The sequence below is a fragment of the Peromyscus californicus genome, unplaced genomic scaffold, assembly GCF_007827085.1.
Source record: "Peromyscus californicus insignis strain IS unplaced genomic scaffold, ASM782708v3 Scaffold_10__1_contigs__length_136768540, whole genome shotgun sequence".
In the NCBI taxonomy this organism is placed as follows: domain Eukaryota; kingdom Metazoa; phylum Chordata; class Mammalia; order Rodentia; family Cricetidae; genus Peromyscus; species Peromyscus californicus.
The window spans coordinates 58,709,295-58,732,909 of NW_026294391.1; the positions used below are offsets into that span (position 1 = coordinate 58,709,295).

At 40.5% G+C, this 23,615-nt stretch overlaps 1 protein-coding gene across 3 annotated transcripts in view; it reads right to left on the minus strand.

Moving 5' to 3' along the window:
* Window positions 1–23,615, minus strand: part of Hdac8 (histone deacetylase 8) — a 225,718-nt gene that overhangs the window by 114,154 nt on the left and 87,949 nt on the right. For 2 of the 3 annotated variants that reach the window (XM_052734147.1, XM_052734141.1), the window contains exons 8-9: window positions 4,610–4,782; window positions 1,527–1,621 (exon numbers count right to left, since the gene is read on the minus strand). The exons of the other annotated variant lie outside the window; for it this stretch is intronic. In XM_052734147.1, the coding sequence (XP_052590107.1) occupies window positions 1,527–1,621; window positions 4,610–4,782 (268 nt within the window). The remainder of the gene's footprint in view (window positions 1–1,526; window positions 1,622–4,609; window positions 4,783–23,615) is intronic. 3 annotated transcript variants of the gene reach the window in all.

The following is a 23,615-nucleotide window of genomic DNA, read 5'->3' on the forward strand; positions in this document are numbered from 1 at the left end:
TAGGTGCCACGAACTGTGTCTCAGGCACTTGACATGCATTACATCTCATTTAATTTTGCAGAACGAATCCATATAAAGGCAGAGCATCTCAATCCATAAGGCTAAACCTACATCTGTTCACACGCACAGCTTCTCCAGGTACCAGAGGCAATATTCGTGTTTATTAAAATTTTATCACTCTTTTAATACAGATGAATCATTCGATTTGCCTTTGTTTCTGAGGAACACAACACTCACTCTCAATTCAGACTTCTACAGCTTATGGCTGCTTTCTGACATAACTTGATCAGTTTTTAGAGTCCCGGTGCTCTAAGTTACAATCCGAGATAGTCCCACAGCAATAACAGCAATTACATTTGTTCACAGCACTTACCTCTATATTTCATTAAGCTTCCAAATACTGAATAAAGGTAAGTCAAGTCAAGTCAAGAAAAGAGACTTCCATTAACCCTGACACTGGCAAATTGTCTCAAATTACAGTGTGCCTTCTATTTGTATTCTAGACATATTGAGTGGTTTCTCTGAGTTACATATTATATACCTCACCTATGTTTAGAAGAAAATTGGAAGCAAATTAGTTTAAGTTACTTCTAATTTAAAAAAAATAATAGAGACTTCATAAAGCATAATGCTCTCAAGTATACAGCATACATTTGGCAGAAATCATAACATTACAAGCAAAGCACCATCCCTCATCTTTGGGAAATAGCTGGAGAAGGAGGGTTTCACAGATTGCTTTGTTATTCTCAGTTACACAGTCTGAGGTTTGTGGCTATACCCTCATTGGTGATAATGTGTTCCCTGCCAGGGCTGGAAGTAGGTGGGAATAGATGGGGTACACCTTCGAATTAGTGATTATCAGCACACTCACAGGTCCCAGATAGCTTTTATTACTTGTTTTGGGAAAACTAAAACAGATGTCTCGGCTTTGTAAAGACCATCTCATATGACTAGAGAAAATGGCAATGGTTCAGATGACACGCTTCACAGTTTGGATGGTCCAGCCCCAATCTCTGTTCCTCTAATTGCTGGAAACCCACCAGACCTGACTTTCTTAGTGATTATGGTTCCTGAACTTTACACTAGTCAAAGGCAATTGAGAGAACAGGATGACCGTCAAATGTGTCACATATGTGTCATATCACACCTATGGCATCCCTAAAAACAGACCAGAACCTAGCTTATCTATTTCAAAATGAGCCCCTTGCCTTTTGAGGCTAGGGGCTGAAAGTACGCACATACTCCAAAGAGTTCTTTGTGTGAACAGGTGACCCCTTCCCACAGTCTCTGTAATTAATTGAGAAATTAAAGTTGGTTGGCCTTTGAGAGCTTTTGTTAAAAAAAAAAGGCAGAAGGTCTTGGCTATTTTGGAACAAGAGTCCACTATTCTGCCAAAACAGTGTGTTATTGTTATTGAAGTGTCTCTCAACAAAACGGTATTGAGTGGTGAGGACGTGATTTTGATTAGGTAGAATGACTCAGCTCTTCCCCTTAAAGAAGAGAGGACTTGTCAGAGCCTTACTTACCTCATGATCTGGGATCTCAGAGGATAGTGTTTTCCCTAGGATGACCCCGGTCAAGTATGTCCAGCAACGAGCCGTGTTGGCAAGGTTATAGCCTCCTGTCTCCATCAAGAATTGTGAAGTTAGGAAAGAATAGTCACAAAACAGGAGAGGGAAGGGGGTAAGGAAGGAGAGAAAATTGTTTTAATAAAAGGTCTAAAAAGACAACTCCAATTTGCAGAATCTTACTTAAACATCCCTTAATGATATTTGCAAACCACCTGGTAGTGGACTTTATGGGGGCAGTCAGATCATGCACAGAGTAGAACTTGTAATTTCAGGGGCAACACAGATTTAAGAGGCTCTCATCACCTAGCAAATATGCATCCAAGGAAGCCAAGCATCTCAGTTCCACCAAGAGACATTAGTGAGACTGAGGACCCTGGAACTCAGATGTCTGGAGGTGACCTACCCAATGTGATGGTTTCTCAGATGAATTTTGCAACAATTCTATAAAGTGACTGCTGGCTGTGATTTGTATTTTAAAGCTATTGGCAGATCTAGTCCTGAAGGCATCCAGGAAAAAGAAAAGGAAAGTGCTGACAGAAACAGACTTCCTTCTTTTAATATCACCACAAAACGCAGGCCTGCTGGCAGAGATCAAAGAAAGTGAGACGAGGAAGGGACTGATGATTGACACCCTGACCCATCGCGTCAGGTCCTGTCACAGTCACCCAGAAGCCATATTACACTGGTTAATAATCAGCATATTTTTGTGCTGAATGGATGTGTTTGCCATGCAAGCATTAGAACATTGGCCTTTAGCTAAATTCCAAGAGTATAAGTGTAAAATGGAATGATTTCCTAACCTCGGAGCAGACCAAAGGAAATAAAAGCAGCTCTATTTTAGGTAGGGTGACCATATACATTATCATCCAAAAGGATATGCTTTGAAGAGCAATAGAGGACACTATTCATTGTTACGCCGGGCTAACATATAGAAACTGGGACCTGCCGTTACCCTTGTCTTGAGCTTTCCTACTATTTGAAAGGCCGGGGAGGCTAGGGTTTCTGGAGTGTATCTTTCAGGCCTCAGTGGGACCGTTCTGATGAAGCTTGAGAATGCAGCCATCTCTACTAATTGTCTATGTGTTAATAAGAGCAGAGGATCTCAGCTATACAGATTGGATATTACTTGAAACATTCCTGGCATGGAAAATTAGTCTGTAAGACAGACTTATTTGGCATAGTTATTAATTTAAAAAAGAATCACTATAGGTTTTATTTAAGGAGTATGCTGCCTCTAGTATACATACAATATTAGTCCATTTGCAAAAATTTCACTTATGCACAAGCATTTTCAGGAATGCACATATTGCGTAAGAAGAGTTATACTTACATATTCAAGAGCCAAGCTTTAGGTTAAAAAAGAAAAAGGACTTGAGCTAATGCTAATAGACTCTTCAAAAGAAGGCTGTAGCCTCAGACAAAAGTTCAATTCTCACAGATGTCTGTTGTAGAAAGGTCTTTTTCCCCCAGCTGGACCTGTATCATAATCGCCATCCTTAGTGTTGTTAAGGAAAGTAATATGCCATGCAATGCTTATCAATTTTATCTTTTTCTGGAGATGAAGTTAATAAATTTCTTGCCAGCTTTTCATAAGAGAGTGTCTCTTGCAATCAGTTTTAATTTGGTCTCTCTGGGGTTTGAAGATGTCAAAGGACTAGGTTGTGCTGCGTGCTTACTTGCTTACATAAGACCTTCCCAGATTTACCTGGACTTGGATTTTACAAGAGGCTGATAAAACTATTAGCTTGTTCATCATATATGCATTTAATTTCTTTACAAAAATTGTATGTGTATGAGTATTTTGCCTCCATGTATGTATGTATACCATGTACATGCTGGGTTCCCACAGAGGCCAGAAGAGGGTATTAGATCCCCTGTAACTGGAGGTACAAAGAGTTGAGCTGCCATATGGGGCTGGGAACTGAACCTTGGCCCTTTGCCAAGAGCAGCAAGTGTCCATAACCACTGAGCAATCTCTAGCCTATATATATGCACTTTTTTATACATTTTTGAGACAAGGTCTTGTGTAGCCCACGATAGCCCTTAACTCCCAATCCTCTTGATTCTGTTTCCCAAGTACTGGGATTATAGACGTGTGCTACCATGCCTAATGGCATATGTGTGCATTTTAATCTCAATCCACTTGACCATACTTTAATATACTAATTTATTGATCCAAAGAAATAAATATTGTGGCTGGTAAAGAGACAGAAGATCCATTCTAAGGCACCTACCTATAAAGTGACTGAGGTTGGGCAACGTTCTAAACACATGATTCTGTCAAACAGACCTAGCATTCTGTTAGTTTAATAATGCAAAAATCAGTAAGAGGGAAGCAGGAATGAATGCTCAAGAGACTATGGGTCTCTCAAGTGTGCTTCATTAGAACAAAATCATGCTTTAGGGGAAAGGAGTGATTCTTGAATGCATCTTAGGCATTCAGTTAATTCATGTATTTACTATTCATTCTGAGTGGAGATAGAATTTCATTGGTATGTTCAAAAACATGATGGTGAGCAGAGAATTAATGACTACTCTGACAGAAGGGTCCACAGTCTTTGGGGGCTGACATCCTCGATTATTATCCAATTTCTTCTTGTTTTTTGGTTGTTGTTTTGTTTTTTTGTTTTTGTTTTTTTTTTCAAGAAAGGATTTCTCTGTATAGCCCTGGCTATCCTGGCACTCACTCTGTAGACCAGGCTGGCCACAAACTCACAGAGATCCAACTGCCTCTGCTTCCCAGATGCTGGGATTAAAGGCGTGCGCCATCACTGCCCAGCTTCTTTTTTATTCAGTGCTCAGGTTTGAGCACAGAGTCTGTGTATGTTAGGCAAATGTTCTACTTTTAACCTTTTTTTTTTCAGAATTAAAACAAACTTCAGAGTGCCTGGGCATCAAAGCACATGTCAAGCTGACTAGGGATGAGCCAGAGTCTATGCTGAACTGTGGAGGTAATCTATTTCATAGTTAGGCTTCTGGGCCAAGAAAATGTGGAGGAGGACTGACAAGTTCTCTTGGTGATTTTCCTTTGAACTCACCTCCTCCTAAAATCAGAGTTGCCAATTGCCACTGAAGGACATACTTCAGACACTTGCCGATCCCCACTGGCGTCATGTTAAAGGAACACATTGGGTCCCCAGCAATGGTATCTGCTCCCAGCTGTAAAACCACTGCTTTAGGATTGAAGGCCTGGTACACTTCCTTCAGCACACTGGGAAGAAGAAGGACACAGATGATCAGAAAAAGGGAAGTTTTAGTTAGGGTTTTGCAGGGGTAGTAAAGTGTGTTGGAGGGACAGTTGAATTATCGAGTAATTGAAATATAACCCGTCCATCACATCAAACTGTCCATCTTAAAGGGCGAACCTGGCTGTATGTGTAGTATACTTTAATAAACCTGACTTACAATAACAATTCCCCTACTTCCGCCATCACCAATGAACAAATCCAAATCTGCCCTTTTAATTTCAGAACCTAGACTTCACTGAACACTTGATATCTACTTAACTTTCATAGCCATGGGGCATAGTATACACATCTATTCCATTTTAGAACCTAGAGAAATAAAACACATACATTGAATAGTTATGAAGGCTTCCTTCTGATAATCTTAGATAGCAATCACACTTGGAGTTTATCACCTAATTATCAGTGGGGGCAAGAAGCACAAGCCTTGAAAGCCTAGATGGTATCAGCTTACTTTTCATTATGCAAAAGACTTGAGCATTCTGAAATACAGTCCTCCCTGGTGCATATGCAACCACGGTATTAGAAGGAGAACAATATCAACTGATCAAAAATTACAATTTGAAAGTACCCCAAAGAACAAGTTGCAGTGGGTAAATAGGGTAATTTTCAGTAGAATCAATGCTATCAAATCAGCCTAACTGCTATTTGCAGAGGGCATGAAGCCTTACAGATGAAAAGGGAAATGTCAATGTGACAGGTAACCTTAGTCAGGCTTCCAATATTATCATTAATTGAACACTGACAATGTCCAGAATGCATTCCTAGGAATTATAAGGTCCTTGCTCTCAAGGGGCTTACAATCTACTTTCCAGACAAAACATATCCCAGTCCTCAAGGGCCAGAGTGACTCTTACAGAGACATATAAACAAGTGCAAATTAACAGACTTCAGAGTTGAGAAAATACAGAGTCAAAAAGTGATCAAAAATGTTGAAGTTAATGACCCTTTCATAATCAACATGTCAAATTATACCAGTGCAGAAAAACAGAAAAGTCCCAGATCCTTCTGAGATGGCAAAAGGAATTCAGGAACATAAAACACTGCCCTCCCCAATTCATATGTAACCAGGAATGAAAGGATGGTCACAGAGGCATTCTTTGACTTAAAGGACTATTCTGTTTTGATTTCTCATCACACAGATGAATGCTGAGTGATTGTAAAGATTATAAGAATATTACAAAATTTATGACATCTGATCCTTAATGCAAGGATTCTTAGGTCTATTCTCTCTTTCATGTGCTTATCTCATGGGTGCAGAGGGAAGATAAGCCACCTGAACAGTTTAGGCGACATTTATTGAGCATCTACACAAACAGAGCACCCTATTAACTGCTGCTGGGAGACACAGAGGAAGGCGTGATGTCTATTTTAAAAAGGTTTCTAGCAAGGGCGGGGGCTACCGTTCTTTCCACTCATTCTTTTGTTCACTTAGCACACACTTACTGAGCACCCACTATGTGCCCAGAATGGAACTGGACCAGATGCTCCAGGAATCAAGAGGAATCCGGCATGGTCTGTATCATCATGTAGCTCAGAATAGAGGGGAATACACAGACTCTGACAATAAATAATTAAAATGCAATGATCAATGAAGTATCAGAGATGGCACAAGAGAGAGAGAAGTGAGCTGCTCCAGGTGGGGTTAGAAAAGGCTCTACAGAGGCTATAAAGGCTCTCTAGGTCCTGAAAGACGAGAAGCAACATACAGGAGCCAACTCTGAAGATGGCGAGGAGGAACCAGTGTACTAATTCCTAGTGAAGATGTGGAGACTAGATCACACATATCTTGTTAGTGGGAATGTAAAATGGTAGAGCCACTCTGGAAAATAATTTAGCAGTTCCTGTCAAAACTAAAAATAGACTTGCCATATGAGCTAGCAATTGCACTCTTGGGCAATTTATTCTAGAAAGTTAAGGCTTATTTTCATGTAGGAACTCGTACATGAATGTGTGTAGCATCTTTACACAAAATAGCTTCAACTGGAAAAAAATCCAAATGTACTTTGATGGGTAAATGATTAAACAAGCCAGCATCCACAGCAGTGGAATACTATTCATCAATATGAAGAAACAAACCGTTATTATATGCAAAGAATTTGGGAGGATTACAAGGAAAGTATGCAGAGTACATAAGGCCAATCTTAAAAAATATATACTGTGTGATTCCATTCATATAACATTGGAAAATCATAACTACAGAGGGAAGAGATTAGTCATTGTCAGTAGTGATAGATGGCTATGATAGGACAGGGTAGCACGACACAGCCATGTGATGGTATAGTTCTATATTTTCATTATAGTTGTCATAATCAGATATGATAAAATTACATAGATACATGAATGTATGCATAATCGGTGGAATGTGAATGAAGTCAATAAACTATACCAAAATAATTTCTTCATTTTGGTGATGTATACTGTAATTGTGCAAATTGTCACACTAGGCAAAGCTAGAGGAAAGTGCACAGGACTTCCCTTTGTAATCTCCTGTGAATGTGTGATTATTTTGAAATGAAAGTTTTGTGAAAGCCAGTGAGGTGGCCCCGTGGGTAAAGACATTTGCAGCCAAGCCTGATGACCTGAGTTCCATCCCCAGGACCCACATGGTAGAAGGGAGAGAACCGACTCCTGGAAGTTGTCCTCTGACTTCTATAAGTAGCTATGGCACATGTGTGCCCCCCCCCAAATAAATTAAAGAATTTAATTAAAAAATTTAAAAGCCTTTTTAAAGCATAGAAGGTAGCAGGTATAAGACCTGAATTTGATCCCCAGAAATGTTAAGATAAAACATAAAGCCCAGCAGAGAGAGGAAGTTGAAGGCTTGTGGACTGAAGTTAGGGGAGCTGGCTATGGGGATGGTTCTGGAGGGTACTAAGAGGAAAGGAGGTTCAGCGAAGAGCCCATGTGACATACAGGCAAGAAATAAAGACAGAAATACATGAGCCTGACTTTTTACGTAAAGTGTGTGAAATGTCTCAAACATTATGTGCGTGTATGTACATGTGCAATGTGTATGCTGTGTGTGCTGGGGACACAATTAAAATTTCACCTTCGAGATGAGTGAACTCTAGTGTAGAATACACTGAAGGCTGATTTTACAACCATCTACAGGCCACTGACACAAGAAAGACAGGGACTTGAGAGGAACTTCCATGACAGAATTAATAGAGTAACATGGAGCGAGTGATACCCAAGAAAAGAAGATACCTATAATGTTCATGACTGGTAATTAGGAGAGAGGAAGGAAAGGAAGGGAGGTGTTTCTGGAACAGTTGTCTTCATTAGAGCTGTAGGGAAAATGAGTCTTCAGGGAGTTCTCATGAAACGGGCTCTGGATGGGTAGAGAAAACAGTAATCAGAAGCTTGGAAAAAGGTAAGGCATTGTGCACACTGAATACACCCCAGTTCACAGAAAGCTGGACGGTGGACATGGAAAAGCACTCAGGGTCTCACTTGATTTGACAGTCAAACGGGAGCCCCTGGAGGTCTGCAAGTACTGATCTTGCTAGAAATACTTCAGAGCTCTGATGTTTGATATAGTGTGTAAGGACAAAATCGCAAAGCCTAGCAGCAGAGGGAATGGCACAGGGCCATTGAAGCTCTCTAGGCACGAGGACAACACGAGAAGGGGGCAAGGCAGGGTGAGTCTGGAAAGACGAGGGGGTAGGCAGATTGTTGGGGTGGGGGACTACGAATGGGTGGTATGTGGAGAAATTACCATTCCCAGTTCATACCCCTCCTCTCGCTGCTTGTTTTTTGATGTGGGAGATACATAAAATTTGTTTGTTTTGGTTTTTGGAGATATGGTCTCACTATGTAGCTCAGGCTGGTCTAGAACTCATGGGAACCTCCTGCTTTAGCTTCCTGGGTGTTGAAATTATAGGCCTGTGCCACTAGGCCTGGCTTCATCTCTCCACTTTGAAGTCAACATCATTTGCTTATATTAAACAAATACTATTAAAATTCTTGTCTATAGACCTATGAAATAGTCTTCCACCTCCATTGAGGATGTTAGCTTCTGGTTCAATTTTTTTTTAACTTTTATCTTTACTTGTCATTATTCTCTGTGGTTCAGTATTTGTTCACTGACTTAAACCCAGAGTCAAGTACCTATCATTTCCTATACTAGTGCTGATAACATATACTTATAATCCTAGTACACATGGGGTTGAAGCAAAAAGACTGTCCAGTAATTCAGGCCAGCCTGGGCTACTAGTGAATTAGCAGGTTAACTGCAACTACATAGTGAGACCCTGTCTCAACAAAACCAGAGGGGGATAAAAGAAGCCAGAGGCAAAGACCTGATGGTGTTGATGGTTCGGTAGCGGGTAGAAGACAGGGAAGTACAAAACACTGTTAAGTGCTAAAATGTTTGTCCGTCCGTCCGTCCGTCCATCCGTCCATCAAATGAATGCTCATTGAATGCCTACTATCAGCCAGGCAGGTACAAGATTGGCAATAGATTTGCAGAATTGAAAAAACCAAACCAAACCAAAAGCACCTGACTTTTCTCCAAGGACTGTCCTAATTCTCTGGCATTATCTTTCTTTTTGGTTTCAGCAACTGCAGTGTCTGTTTGCACGCCACTTAGTTATTCCTAAGCATGGCCATCCTTGGGACCATTTTATATCTAAGACCCTGAACTCTGAGCTACTTTCTCCGCTGCAGTTTTCTGACTTCCCATGTCCTTATTGTATTTGCCCACCTCCCAGTGTGTTTTTAAAGACAGGGCTTCTCTGTGTAAAAGCCTTGGCTGCCCTGAATCTCGCTCTGTAGACCAGGCTGGCCTCAAACTCACAGAGATCCGCCTACCTTTGCCTCCCAGTGCTGGGATTAAAGGTGTGCGCCACCACTGCCCGGCTTATGCTTGCTCTTTATTCGTGTTAAAACTCTGATTGCCTGATCCCTTCCTGTTTTCAAGCCGCCAGTCCACCTGTTTCCTTCCAGAGGACATAGTTAATGATTTCAGAAACTCTGACAAGAATCTTTAATTCCCTCACAAATGGCCATTTTTTTGGCCTTGCCAACATAAGGCCTTTGAATCAACCACAGTATTCACATTGATTGTCCTCTTCTATTGTAGCAAGCTGAAAATTCAAAAGAATTGTTTTCACTACAGCTTATGTTTACAACTCCAGATCATCAAATTTCATAAACATTTATTGATTACTAAAGACCACTCAGTTACTGTAACTTGGCAATCCTTTATTTTATTTCCAGTTGATAAACAATTGCATTTCTTTCATCTGTCCTAATAAAACTTACAGCAGGACAATGAATGTGAAGGTAGCCTGGACTACATGGTAAGAGCCTGTCTCAAAAGGAAAACAAAATAGGATGAAAGGACATTCTTGATATATTAAAAAAAAAATCCAACACAAGCTGGGTATGGTAGTGCACACTTGTAATCCTAGCACTTGGGAGACAGAGGCAGGAAGAGCTGTGTAAGTGTATACAGGGGGCACCGGATCAGTCAGAGCCATATAGGAAGGCCCTGTTTCAAAGCAAAACCACCCCATCCCTCAAATAGCAAACACAAAAAGACCCCCTCAACTCCACTTCCTCCTCATGGGTAACTAACTGCTGATAAAAAGTTTGAGGTGTATCTTTCAAACTCAACTCTTTTCTGCCTCATACTTGAGGTACCTGGTTGAGGCTCTGTGTAGTGAGTACATTCCCGTACTTCTTGTCTCTACCTGAAAATGTCTTCCATTAGATTCCTTCTCCATGAGGCTGTCTTCTCTGGGTTCTAGATTCTCTTTCCTGTTGCTCTTTCTCTCATGTTCTATGCCTGTACCTCAAAGGATTCACTGTCTTTGGTTAACAAATAGCCGGTATCTCTTCCTCCTTATCGGAACTGCCAAAGTTTTAGCAATATCAGGGCCCCCTATACTTCTTCTCAGGGACAGAGCTGACTGAGTCACCTACCCAAAAGTCTTTTCTCTGTTGGCCTTTGAAACTTCTTAGAAGCATCTGGCAGCTGGTTCTACTCAAAGATTCTTCAGTTGCTCAACAGTGTGTACTGCTACAGTAACAGATATTTTGAAAGTATAAAACAGGGGCTAAGGGGGTTTGGGATTTAGCTCAGTGGTAGAGCGCTTGCCTAGCAAGTGCAAGGCCCTGGGTTCGATCCTCAGCTCCAAAAAAAAACAAAAAACAAAAAAACAAAAAACCAGGGGCTAAGGAAACAGTTTAGTCAGTGAGGATGATCCCCAGAACTCATGAAAGAGCCAGGGGTGGTGGCCTGTACTGGGGTGGCAGAAGCGGGAGGATCCCTGGAGCTTGCTGGCCAGCAAGCCTTGCCTCATTTGCAATCTACAGGTTCACTGAGAACCTGTCTCAAAAACACAAGGGCTCATGAGACACCAGAGGTTGACCTCTAGTGTACACACACACACACACACACACACACACACACACACACACACACACACAAAGTATATTTAAAACAATTGATATTTTCATATCATACAATTCCTCCATTTAAAGTGTACAATTTTTGTTTTGTTTTTTAATGTAGCCACAGAATTGCGTAGCCATAACTACAAAGCACTTTAGGACTTTTTCATCATGCCCTGATGAAACCTTATGACCACAGTCACTACTCATTCTACCATGCTGCAAACCACAAACCCGGGAAAGCATTGATCTACTTTCTATTTTTATAAATTTATCTAATTTTGTCCTTATATAAGTAGAATCATAAAATATGTGGTCTTTTGTGTCTAGATTCTTTCATTTAGCATAGTGTTTTCAAGGTTCATCTGTGTTATCACGTGAACTAGTATATTAGTCTCTTTGGTGGGGATTATTGACATAGGGTCTTATATAGTTCAGGCTGGACTAAAAGTCACTATGTAGCCAAGGATGGCCTTGAACACCTACTGATCCTGCCTCTACCTCCCAAGTGCTGAGATTACAGGCATGCAACATCACACCTGGCTCTTCATTCCTTTTTATCTACAAATATTTCCTTGTGTGCTTCTCTATTCATAAATTAATAGATATCAGGATAATTTCTGCTCTTTCATTAATATGAATAATGCTACTGTTGGCATTCATGCATAGGTTTTTTTGGACACATTTTTAATTCTCCTGGGTGTGTGTGCATGTGTGCGTATGTGTGTTTATCTACCGGGTCATGTGATAACTCTATGTCTAAGCACTTGAGAAATGCCAGACGTTTTTCCATAGTGGCTGCATCATTTTACATTTCCACCAGCAATGTTTGAGCGTTCAAATATCTTTACAGTCTTGTCAACACTTATTTTCTGTCTTGGTTTATTTTAAATTAAAATAGCTATTTTTTCTTTTCAAGAACAAACAAAATTTTTTAAGAAATAAATAAAGAATACTTACTTTATTTCCATTTCATGTACATTGTTCTTATGCTTTGTTTTAATTTATTTACTATAAGATTCTCTTCAAAACTTACTTTTCTTTTAATTTTTATTATTTATTGAGATTATATGATTACATCATTTCCCTCTTCCCTTTTCTGCCTCCAAACCCTCTTTGCTCTCTGTCAAATTCATGGCTTCTTTTTTCATTAATTGTTGTTACATACGTATATGTATATACATATATATATATATATATTATTAAATACATAAATACAACCTTAATGGGTAAGCTATACTGTCTCATTTTATCAACCCCAGAAGCCTCAGGCCTCCTGCCTGAGCTCTGCCACGGAGCTACAGCCCTTTCTTTCACTGTGGCCTCCATTTGTAATGAATTCCTGGATGACTAATGAAGTTGAGTATTTATTTATGTGTTTATCTTTAAAGCAGGGTCCAGTCCAGTCCTTTGCCCATTTTTAAACGGGGATGACTTTTTACCACTGAGTTGTAATGATTCCTAATATCTACCAGTCCCCCATTATCAGAGCCATGGCTCACAAGTATTCACTCTTCTTCTGGGGGTTACCTTTGCACTTTACTGATAGGATTCCTTAAAGTACAGATTTGACCTGAAAACACAGTATAAGTAAATTATACAGACTGAACAGGCTATATTTAGGAATATATATGTATACACTTGGACATACATCCATGTACTAACAATTAGTGAAAAAAAGAGGTCATGAATTTGAAAGAGAGCAAGGGGAGGTGTACTGAGGGGTTGGCGGGAAGAAAGGGAAGGGAGTATTGTTGTAATTATATTAGAATCTCAACAAAGAAAAGTTTTAACTTGTAGCTTTGCGCCTTTCCTGGGACTCACTTGGTAGCCCAGGCTGGCCTCGAACTCACAGAGATCCGCCTGGCTCTGCCTCCCGAGTGCTGGGATTAAAGGCGTGCGCCACCACCGCTTTTGACGGTCTGTTTTACCCATTTTTGCTGTTGTTGCTTGTGGTTTTGGTGTCATATCTAAGAAGATAGCCCTTAATCCAAGGTCATAATCTATGTTCTATTCTAACAGTTTTATATCTAAGGCAGCTGTTTATGTGGTGTAAAGATATAACTTCACTGTTTTACATGTTGCTACCCCGTTGTCCCACTCAGTGATCTGTGAATGTGGAGGTTAAATTCATGAGTTACGTCTCTCTCACTCCCATTGCCCACTTGAATCCAGTCTTCTGACCCACAGTGGATCCACCAATAGCTTCCTAACAACTTGCCCTGCCTCAGGTCTCTTTCCTGTCCAGTCCTTCACATAAACTACCAATAAGTTAATTTTCCTTAGGGAAAACTTTGACCAAGTCACTGGCCCTCTCCCCAAATCCTTCTCTCCATTTTAGGTTATGATTCAGAGTCCCTCCTGCTCTACCTCTGGCTTACTTTTCAAATCCTATTACTCAATAACCCCTTGACCTATGATATGTCATCCCCCAGGCAAACTGGTTACCTCACTCACTCTGCATCTTCATACAAGTAGGTCTTTTGTCACATGCTGCAGTGTGGCTAAAAGTCACCTTTTCCCGTGCCTACATTATAGTCATAGTCCTTCTTTCAAGAATATCCCAAATTCCATCTCCTGCATGAATGGAGAAAACACTAGCAGCTAACATTTTTTAAAGACTTTACCCAGAGCAGAGTACTGTGCTAAGCACATGATACGTATTAGCACATTTAACCCTCATAACAATTCTAAGGCACATGTTTTCTAGTTGGGGAAACTGCGGCACCGTCCAGTTCAGAAGTCCAGACAGTATCATACCTCTCTTAAGTGGCAGAGCTCCAGCCTGGCACCGGAGTGGAACCCCTCAATTATTACACTCTACCTGCTTCATGACTTCCTGAACTATACAGTGAAGCAGGTCAAGTACCAGTTTGTCACTCACCTTGTTCATGTAACAGCAGTGCCACTACAGAACATCATTTTTGAGTACTACTTTTCTCAAGTAGACTCTGGTTGTTTTAGTTCCTCACTTTAATACCTTCGCTGCTTTGTCTAATGCTTACAGAATATGGCACGAATTGTTCGAGCTAGGAATTTCAGCTCCTCCATGTTGCGGTTCCCACCCTCTTTTCCAGTCTTTGTAACTTCTGCCTCTCGTTCACTTTACAGTCCGGCCAAACTAAACCACTGCTATTCTCCATACACAACGCGCCTTCTTCCAACTCTGATCTTACTGCTCCCTCTCTACAGAACATCCTTCCAGACAATTTGTGTATATTCAAACTTGACCCAGATTTTATAAATATGCATACACATTTGCACACTTTGTAAAGACAGAGTAATTAGGTACCCTTTAGAACCCAGATCAAATGTTACCTCCTTAATTAAGCCTTTTTCTGAAGTATTTATTTCCTCTGAATGCCCACAGCATCCTAAATTTTATGGTTCTTGCAACTTCCCATGTTTTATTTTATTCAAATGTGTGTGAATATGAAAATCAATCTCTATCTAACATTTTAAAATTTCCCCTAACTTCCTTGAACATAGAATCAATACTTTAGACATAGTAGACATTCAATAAATAGTCATTAAATGAAGAAGTGAATGAAATGCCACCCTAGACCGCTTTTGGGAGACCTTTCCTAACGGCTGTAACAGTACTACCTTCCTACACTGTAAATCATTAATTTTAGGTTTTTATGAAAGTATAAAATCTCTTCCTCAGAAAGGAGGGGGAAGACAGGCATCTCATTACACTACATTAGTAACTTCCTTATAAACACACAAGACATTCATTTGAAATGCAGTTTTCTTGATGAGAAACCTGATCCCCCAGTTTTCAGTCTGGTTTTCAGAGGGGGCTATGCAAATGAGGAGAAGCAGGCACAGAAACTTCAGCAGCCTTAACCTGGGGGAGGGTGTTGGAGCCTGAGCAGGAAAAAAGCTAGGGTTGATGACAGGCATGATACTTTGAGGTAAAAGAAAAAAACCCCAAAGCTTCGAGACATTCACCCACAGCTTCTGCTCTGCACCCTTGACATCATTCACTGGTGGCATTTTCATTTCCAGCACGGGGTGGCGGTGCTAGTGTTGGGGGAGTGGAGAGCATGTATTTATTATTGGTTGGTTAAGGAATTATGAATCTAAAAGTCTCACCTCCAGGCAGTGGGATGCCAAACTGACTGTACAGTCAGGATCATGGCTGGTGGCAGGACGTGGTAACCCTCACTTGTCTGCCTAGCCAGGCCTGTGATAGAGACAGGCTGCCGGCAGGTCCCATCTCCTGACTTTCTAGTTTATAGCTCAGCTCAGTCAGGCGAGCATCTCTCACGTTTTCTAACAAGTACTATCAACACCTTCTAGAGCAGCGGTTCTCAAAGGACCTTTCACAGGGGTCGCATATCGGATATCCTGCATATCAGATGTTTGCGATTCAAAGCTAGCAAAATCGCAGTTATGAAGTGGCAATGAAAATAATTGTGTGGTTGCCGGTCAGCACAACATGAAGAACTGGATTAAAGGGTCGCAGCATTAAGAAGGTTGAGATCCACTGCTCTAGAGGGTCCCTCGCTAGAAATGAAAAAAAAAGGGGGGGCCACAGAGGGAGAGTGTTACTAATGCTTTGAGCTTCCCCAGTCGGCCTGAGAGAAGTTCTTGCCAGCAGCCAAGCCCCTCTCTAAGATATAAATGCTAAACTCACTGCGTTTAATGGGATTCAGAAGAGGGCTGTGTGAGGGACCCAAAGAATCACTCATCAGTCCCAAGTAGCAGGCCAGTCCACTTTTCTTCTCTGTGTGTGTGTTTTCTACATTCTTTCAATCCTATCTCAACTCAGGTACTGCTGACTCATTCTGCAAAGACTCAAGCTGTCAGGGGACTCAGCATATGGCAAATGCCTCAGTGATTTCAGATCTATTACAAATAGTTGTGGGAGGAAGGGATGACAGTGGGGCTCCCTGCAGGCAAGATGACGTGTCATTTCATTGGGGGCCATGGCTGCCTCCTGGACACATCCAGAAGGCATTTAATTCCCTATGATTTTTTTGCTTTTAGCGTCAGACAAGCTGTATGGGTTCCTCAGACATCTAAAACACCCATACCTATAAAATTAAAAACCAATACTTAAACTCCCCAAGCCCACCAACCAACAAACAACCTCACATAACTTTTGTTCTTTTAATTTTCATGATGTAGTTTTGTAGTACTTGAAAGGCATATCTTTTCTCTCATTGCCGAACCATTACATAAAAACATAGATAGATTCTAACTGCCATCTCTTTCTAGCTGGCCTTGTACTAAGTAATTCTACTCATTAAATATATTTCACCTTGGCAACAGAAAGGGCTGTGCACTATTTTTAGTGTGTTATTACTTATCTCTTGCTGTACCTCTTGGAAGTAAACCACTCTCATTCACACAAGGGAAGTGAGTCATACAGAATTAAAGGACCTACCAGTGGCCCGGAGTGTATCGTCAGAGCTAGAATTAGTATACAAATTCCAATTTGAATCCAGTGGTATCATCACTAAGTCCTATGGCTCTAAGGCTCTTTTCATTCTGAAAGGCCAGACCCACCAGCAAGCAGGGTATATAATATCTGGGCAGGTGGTGGGCTGGGCAGAGAGGCAGGTCTGGAAGAAGACTGAAAGGATATGAATCCTAAGGCTCACTGTGTTAATAGCCTTTATGTGATCTGGGATAGGTCATTTCACTGCTCTGAAACCACCAGGGGTGCTCACAGTGCAAATGACATTGGGCTTTGTGTCATGTTGTTGGAGCATGCCTCCTCAGTCCCCCTTTGTAACCTCCGCAGCACGCAGTTCAGGGAGCACACTGGCACAGAGTTGGAAGAGTCTGGATCCAGTGTGTGCATGGTGAGCTGTACAGACAGCTTTGCTTTTTGAACCCTGTTTTTCTTCTCTATAAAACAAGAATACTAGTCTCCCTCTCCCAGGTTATTGTGGAGATTAAATGATACAACATTTGTGAATGTCTTCTCCCAGCGCCAGGCACATTGTAAGCACTGCATAACGCTGAATGAATAAATGAATGGCCTTAAGTCAGGCCCTTCAAGTGCTATGTTAATTCTTAAAGCCCACTAGGATACTGTCGAGTTCAGCACAGCACACCATAGCAGCGACTTCCTGAGTAGTACTCTAATGGTCCCCAAAGGCAGAGAGAAATTTCATAGTGTCACTGCCTGGTTATACCTGTTCTGGGAATACAGTAATTCATTTTCCAGTGCTGCCAATCTATTACCTTTCACCAAACACAAAACTCACTTGAAGAGGGGGCAGAAACACAAGTGCCTTTCTGTTACATAGAGGTTGGGAGAATATATTATTAAAATTGAAACCAACTTCTCTGATTTCTTAGGCAAAAAATCAGATTGGAAGCCAAAGAGCTATTTGGCCTTTGCAGACCCTGGATAGTGATGCCCTTAGGGGAAAGGGGAGAGCTGGAGCCGTTCCAAACTGTAGTTGCAACATCACTGTGTGTATTTACTGCTCATGCTTATGTGCTCCACACTTGTTGCTACTCTCTAGCTAAGCCTTGAAGAATTCACAATTTACCCAGAGCACAGTTTAATTCGTGGAGGGTAAAATATAGGCAGATAGCTCTGCTTCTCATTTCCTAATCATATTTCTGCCTACCCTATAAAACCTCGTTTTCAATACAACTGCACAGCTTTTCAAACTTGTGTGGACAATAATGACTTGTTAACAATAAACATGCCCCTCCCCCTCCCCTCACCCTTTTTTTTTACTCAGGAGGGCCTCACTAAGATTCAAAGCCCAAATCCTGCCATATAGTTAGCACCTGGTACAGCTCATCACAATATAATATCTTCTCCCAGATGATTGGAAGTCTGTGCAATGCTGTCACACAATGAGGTGTGCAAGAAAAAGTTTGGGGATTGATTTTCATCATTAACTTGATATTGCATGGTTTTTGTGGGACTTAAAAAGAAATGCATTTTTATTACTTTTAAGTACTGCACATCGAGTAACTCCAACTTATCATATTTTGGCAGTTATTTTTCTCGGGCAGGATGTATTTTAAACATGTCTATGTTGGAGTGTCTGGTGGATCATTTAGGATCAGTGTCCTGTTGCTTGATGAAATCCAGATCACTTCAATGAAATCCAGATGGGGAAACGGGGTCTCTGGCAATGGCTGCCAGATCTTCTCCATATGAAATCTCTCTAGTCTGTATGCAAATTCAAAACTCCATATCCTGGAAATCCCAAACCAATCAAGTGGCGCTCAGCTTCTTAGTTACTGGACTAAACACAGGGAAGCGATTCATTCTTCCCTGAGGAAATAAGCATTTCTTACATACATCTATCTTGGCACAAAAAGGGCTGGCTAAGCAAATTAATAGTGTAAACAGGATTGCACTGGGGAATGTTTGTCCTACTTAGGAGAATAAACTTTTTATGCACTTTGTGCACATCCACTTACATACAAATAATTGATATGCTAATTACAAATGATTCTTAAAGCCCCTTCCCTGAGGTGCTGTTCTATGCTGTTAGTCTATTTTGAATTACTAGCATGTCCAATGCTTGAAAGTAATAAAAATGCATTTAAAATATTCCATGATTCAGACTGGCTTTCCTCTAATTAGGTTGAGTTAGTGAGGCTTCCCTATATTTAAATAGGATAGATATTTTTCTGCTTCACCCCTCATACATTTAAGATGCCCCCAGTCCCTCCCCATTTCTCCTTCTCCTCGGGATTCTCCTGCATGGAGCTGGTACACACAAACTCCTTCACCCCAAGCTCCCACAGAACTGCTCCCACAGCATCTCCAGGAAAACACTGCCCTTTCTCTCTGCTACTCTCCTAACCCCCACCCCCCATTCACTCGCTAACTTAGCTGGTTAATTGATAGAGCTATTCTTTTAAGTACCAGTGGATATGGCTCTTTCCTGATAGCATAATTGGCAACAGTGCACGCAGACGAAGATCCACCCAAACTCAGCACCAGGCTTCTTCATCAGGTAGTAGAATCTAGCTTTAACCGAACCTCTGTATGGTCCAAGTCAACATAAGCCAGTTATGACAGCTCATGCATCAAAGTAGCTGCTAGGCATAGGGCAGTGTTAGGTGCAGTCATTCAAAGCCGTGCCATTAATGTACAGTTGAAACAGCTCTCCAAGGCAGGTCTGAAGGGGCAGGGCATCAGCTAAAGACTAAGGGGAGGGTAGAATTACAGTGCAAGTAGGAGGCACATGGTGGAGGGAGCGGTGTGAATTTTGACGTTAAAACATTCCAGTGAACACAGATAGAGTCATGTTTGGGACCCTTTTCAAGAGCAGCCCGCGTTAAAGGGTATGATTATCAAGATTCCATTTAGGACAAGGTCTTCCTGACTCGGGGTAGTTTCAGAATATGTTCTAGCATCAGAACCTATTAAACTGTTGCCAAAGAATCACATCACTTTCTCCAGGAGCAGGGATCAGTCATCACTAAGAAAAGAACAGGGAAAATGTGCACCAGCGTAGCACAGTGACCCCCCCCCCCCCCAGAATTCTAGAACATTGTCCTCCTTGACTTAAATGGAAAAAAAAAACCACCACTGAAGACTTCTGTGCTTCACAGGGTGGAGTAGGCTACTTGATGAAATTTGGATGAGAAGAGAAGGAAGTGAAAATTGCATTGCCTCTCTAACCACATGCCTTTCAGGCCCTAAGGACTAGGTGAAGGAAAATACCAGTTCTCACTACAGCCTCATACAAGTCTTCCAGACATGCACGGTTAGCTTATTGGCTCAGGACAACTCAGATAATGAAGCACAGGATCCCTCCCTCCAAATTATCCTGCATTGTGAGGCTCTTAAAGCCTTTTGAATTTAATATTTTAAAAGACACATCAAACCAGGAAGAATAAATGAACGGCCCACTTTGGCCTCCTTTCCACCTGTGGCTAACATTATCAGTGAATTTAATTAGTGTCTGACTCATCTATTTTCCAGAAACAATAGGCAATTTTACATCTGCTACACTACAGAGAAGCAGGATAGAAGTTTATCAAATTGAACAAAAGCATGTAATAAAAATACCTTACTTACGGAGGGCCAAGTTCCAGATGCAAGGCTTACAGAATGAATTGGCAGCTTTTGTTACCTTTATCACTGGACCAGAGTGACTAGTGATTATCCAGGCAGTGTAGCTGTGACCCAAAGGACGAGCGAGGTAGGATAATTGTGTGATGAGTTTCTGCCAGTTCTCCCATTGTAATGAAAATGGAGATGAAGATGCAAGGAAGTCTATGCAATTATTTGTACTCAAATACAGATTCGAGAGAGTTCATCCCTTTTCATCAAACCAAAGAGAATTGAAAAAATTCGTGCTGCTTCAAAGATTTAAGTGCGAATATATGTGTGATATACTGCTGTTGCCACATCATGAAACCCAAAGGAGTAAATTATAATTGCTGGGCTCTCTTTTCACTGTGGATCTACCTGTTTCTAAATTTCAGTGATACAGAGGACCAAGTGCCAGATGCAAATCCAAATGGAAGGTAATTTCTAGAAAAACCTATCATCATTAAAACATCTCTTCTTTAAATATTAACATTAAAAGTCAACATCAAAAGGCAACACCTTGCATTAAATCTCCCTTAGAGATGGGCTTTTGATTCTCTCATTTTATTCAGTTGTTACTGATGGAGTAGTTTGGAGTGTGGATGGAGAAGTTTGGAGTGTGGATGGAGAATCTCTCCTCTATGTGTATATGGCCTCCTGCCAGGACCAAGAGGTGCCAGAGGTTTTTGTCATATGATGCAAAGAAGTAAACAGTCTTTCACAATACTAGTCTAAAAAAGGCACATGAAAGATGTACTTCCCTAGGAAGAGCTCTATGAAAGGACAGATGATACCATTCGCCTTCTACAGGAGGAAGTCAGAAACTGAAGGGGACAGGAGAACTCACAGAATCTCCACGTTCAAGCTTTCATCAAGAATTCCATATCTAAGATGTAAATTTGGGAACAGTTATTCTTGTTTTCTGTCCATAAAGTTACAAATTAAATCTTGAAGAGTCTTTTCTGGCAAAAATCTCAGCTGCACATTCATACACACAATAGACTGTGTATTGGAGTTGTCATGTGATTCATTTGCATAAAGCTAAATGGTTTATTTTTTTAAAATGTTTTCTCCAAGCTCCTACAGTAAAGTTTTCCATCCCAATCTTAGGGATGGTATCTTTTCAATGCTTGTAACAATTAAATTTCACACTTCATGAGATACTTTAGAGACAACATAGTCAATGGCTAGGGAAAGACAGAGGTTCAAAGTCCGGCTTTATCACTTCCTGGATGTATGTGACCTTGGAGAAGTCAATACTTTATCTAATTTTCTTCCTTATAAAATGAGAAGAATCATATGTGCTTTTTTAAATTTATTTTTTATTGTTTAAAATTAATTTATTTATTTTTCTATTATCAGCTTGATACAGTATGTATTCTTATCTTAATAGTGAGATGTTTCATTGAGGCTTGCTCAGTAATTGAGTAAAACCGAAATTTATTATAAGCCACATTTGTCCTAGGGACCTCCATGCTATATATATAGCCTCCATGGTTCTGTGGGTTGTAGTCTGATTGTTCTTTATTTTATATCTAAAATCCACTTATGAGTGAGTACATACCATGTTTGTCTTTCTGGGTTTGGGTTACCTCACTCAGGATGATTTTTTCTAGTTCCATCATCCATTTGCCTGCAAATTTCATGCTTTCATTGTTTTTCCTCTGCTGAGTAGTATTCCATTGTGTATATGTACCACATTTTCTTAATCCATTCTTCAGTTGAAGGGCCATCTAGGTTGTTTCCAGGTTCTGGCTATTACAAATAGTGCTGCTATGAACATAGTTGAGCATGTATCTTTGTGGTATGAATCAGCATTCCTTAGGTATATGCCCAAGAGTGGTATGGCTGGGTCTTGAGGTAGTTCAATTCCTAATTTTCTGAGCAACCACCATACTGATTTCTTCAGTGGTTGTACAAGCTTGCATTCCCACCAACAGTGGAGGAGTGTTCCATTTGCTCCACATCCTCTCCAACATTGACTGTCATTGGTGTTTTTGATCGTAGCCATTCTGACAGGAGTAAGGTGGTATCTCAGAGTCGTTTTGATTTGCATTTCTCTGATGATTAAGGATGTTGAACATTTCTTTAAATGTCTTTCAGCCATTTGTGATTCTTGTTTTGTGAATTCTCTGTTTAGCTCTTTAGCCCATTTTTTAATTGGATTGTTTAGTATTTTGATGTCTAGTTTCTTGAGTTCTTTATATACTGTGGAGATCAATCCTCTGTCAGATGTGGGGTTGGTGAAGATCTTTTCCCATTCTGTTGGCTGTCTTTTTGTCTTATTGACCATGTCTTTCACCCTGAAAAAGTGTCTCAATTTCGAGAGGTCCCATTTATTAATTGTTGTGCTCAGGGTCTGTGCTGTTGGTGTTATATTTAGGAAATGGTCTCCGGTGCCAATGCGTTCAAGAGTACTTTCTACTTTCTTTTCTATTAAGTTTAGTGTAACTGGATTTATGTTGAGGTCCTTGATCCACTTGGACTTGAGTTTTGTGCATGGTGACAGATATGGATCTATTTGTAATCTTTTACATATTGACATCCAGTTATGCCAGCACCATTTGTTGAAGATACTTTCTTTTTTCCATTGTATAGTTTTGGCTTCTTTATCGAAAACCAGGTGTTCATATGTGCATGGATTAATGTCAGGGTCTTCAATTCGATTCCATTGGTCTGTATGTCAGTTTTTATACCAGTACCAAGCTGTTTTTATTACTATAGCTCTATAGTAGAGTTTGAGGTCAGGGATGGTGATGCCTCCAAGGGTTGCTTTATTGTATAGGATTCTTTTAGCTATCCTGGGTCTTTTGTTTTTCCATATGAAGTTGAGCATTTTTCTTTCCAAGTCTGTGAAGAATTGTGTTGGGATTTTGATAGGGATTGCGTTGAATCTGTAGATTGCTTTTGGTAAGATTGCCATTTTTACTATGTTAATCCTACCTATCCATGAGCATGGGAGATCCTTCCATTTTCTGATATCTTCTTCAATTTCTTTCTTTAGAGATTTGAAGTTTTTATTAAAAAGGTCCTTCACTTGTTTAGTTAATGTTATCCCAAGGTATTTTATATTATTTGTGGCTATTGTAAAGGGTGATGTTTCTCTGACTTCTTTCTCAGCCCTTTTATCATTTGTGTATAGGAGGGCTACTGATTTTTTTGAGTTGATCTTGTATCCTGCCACTTTACTGAAGGAATTTATCAGCTGTAGGAGTTCCCTGGTAGAGTTTTTGGGGTCACTTATGTATACTATCATATCATCTGCAAATAGTGAAAGTTTGACTTCTTCTTTTCCAGTTTGTATCCCTTTGATCTCCTTTTGTTGTCTTATTTCTCTAGCTAGAACTTCTAGTACTATATTGA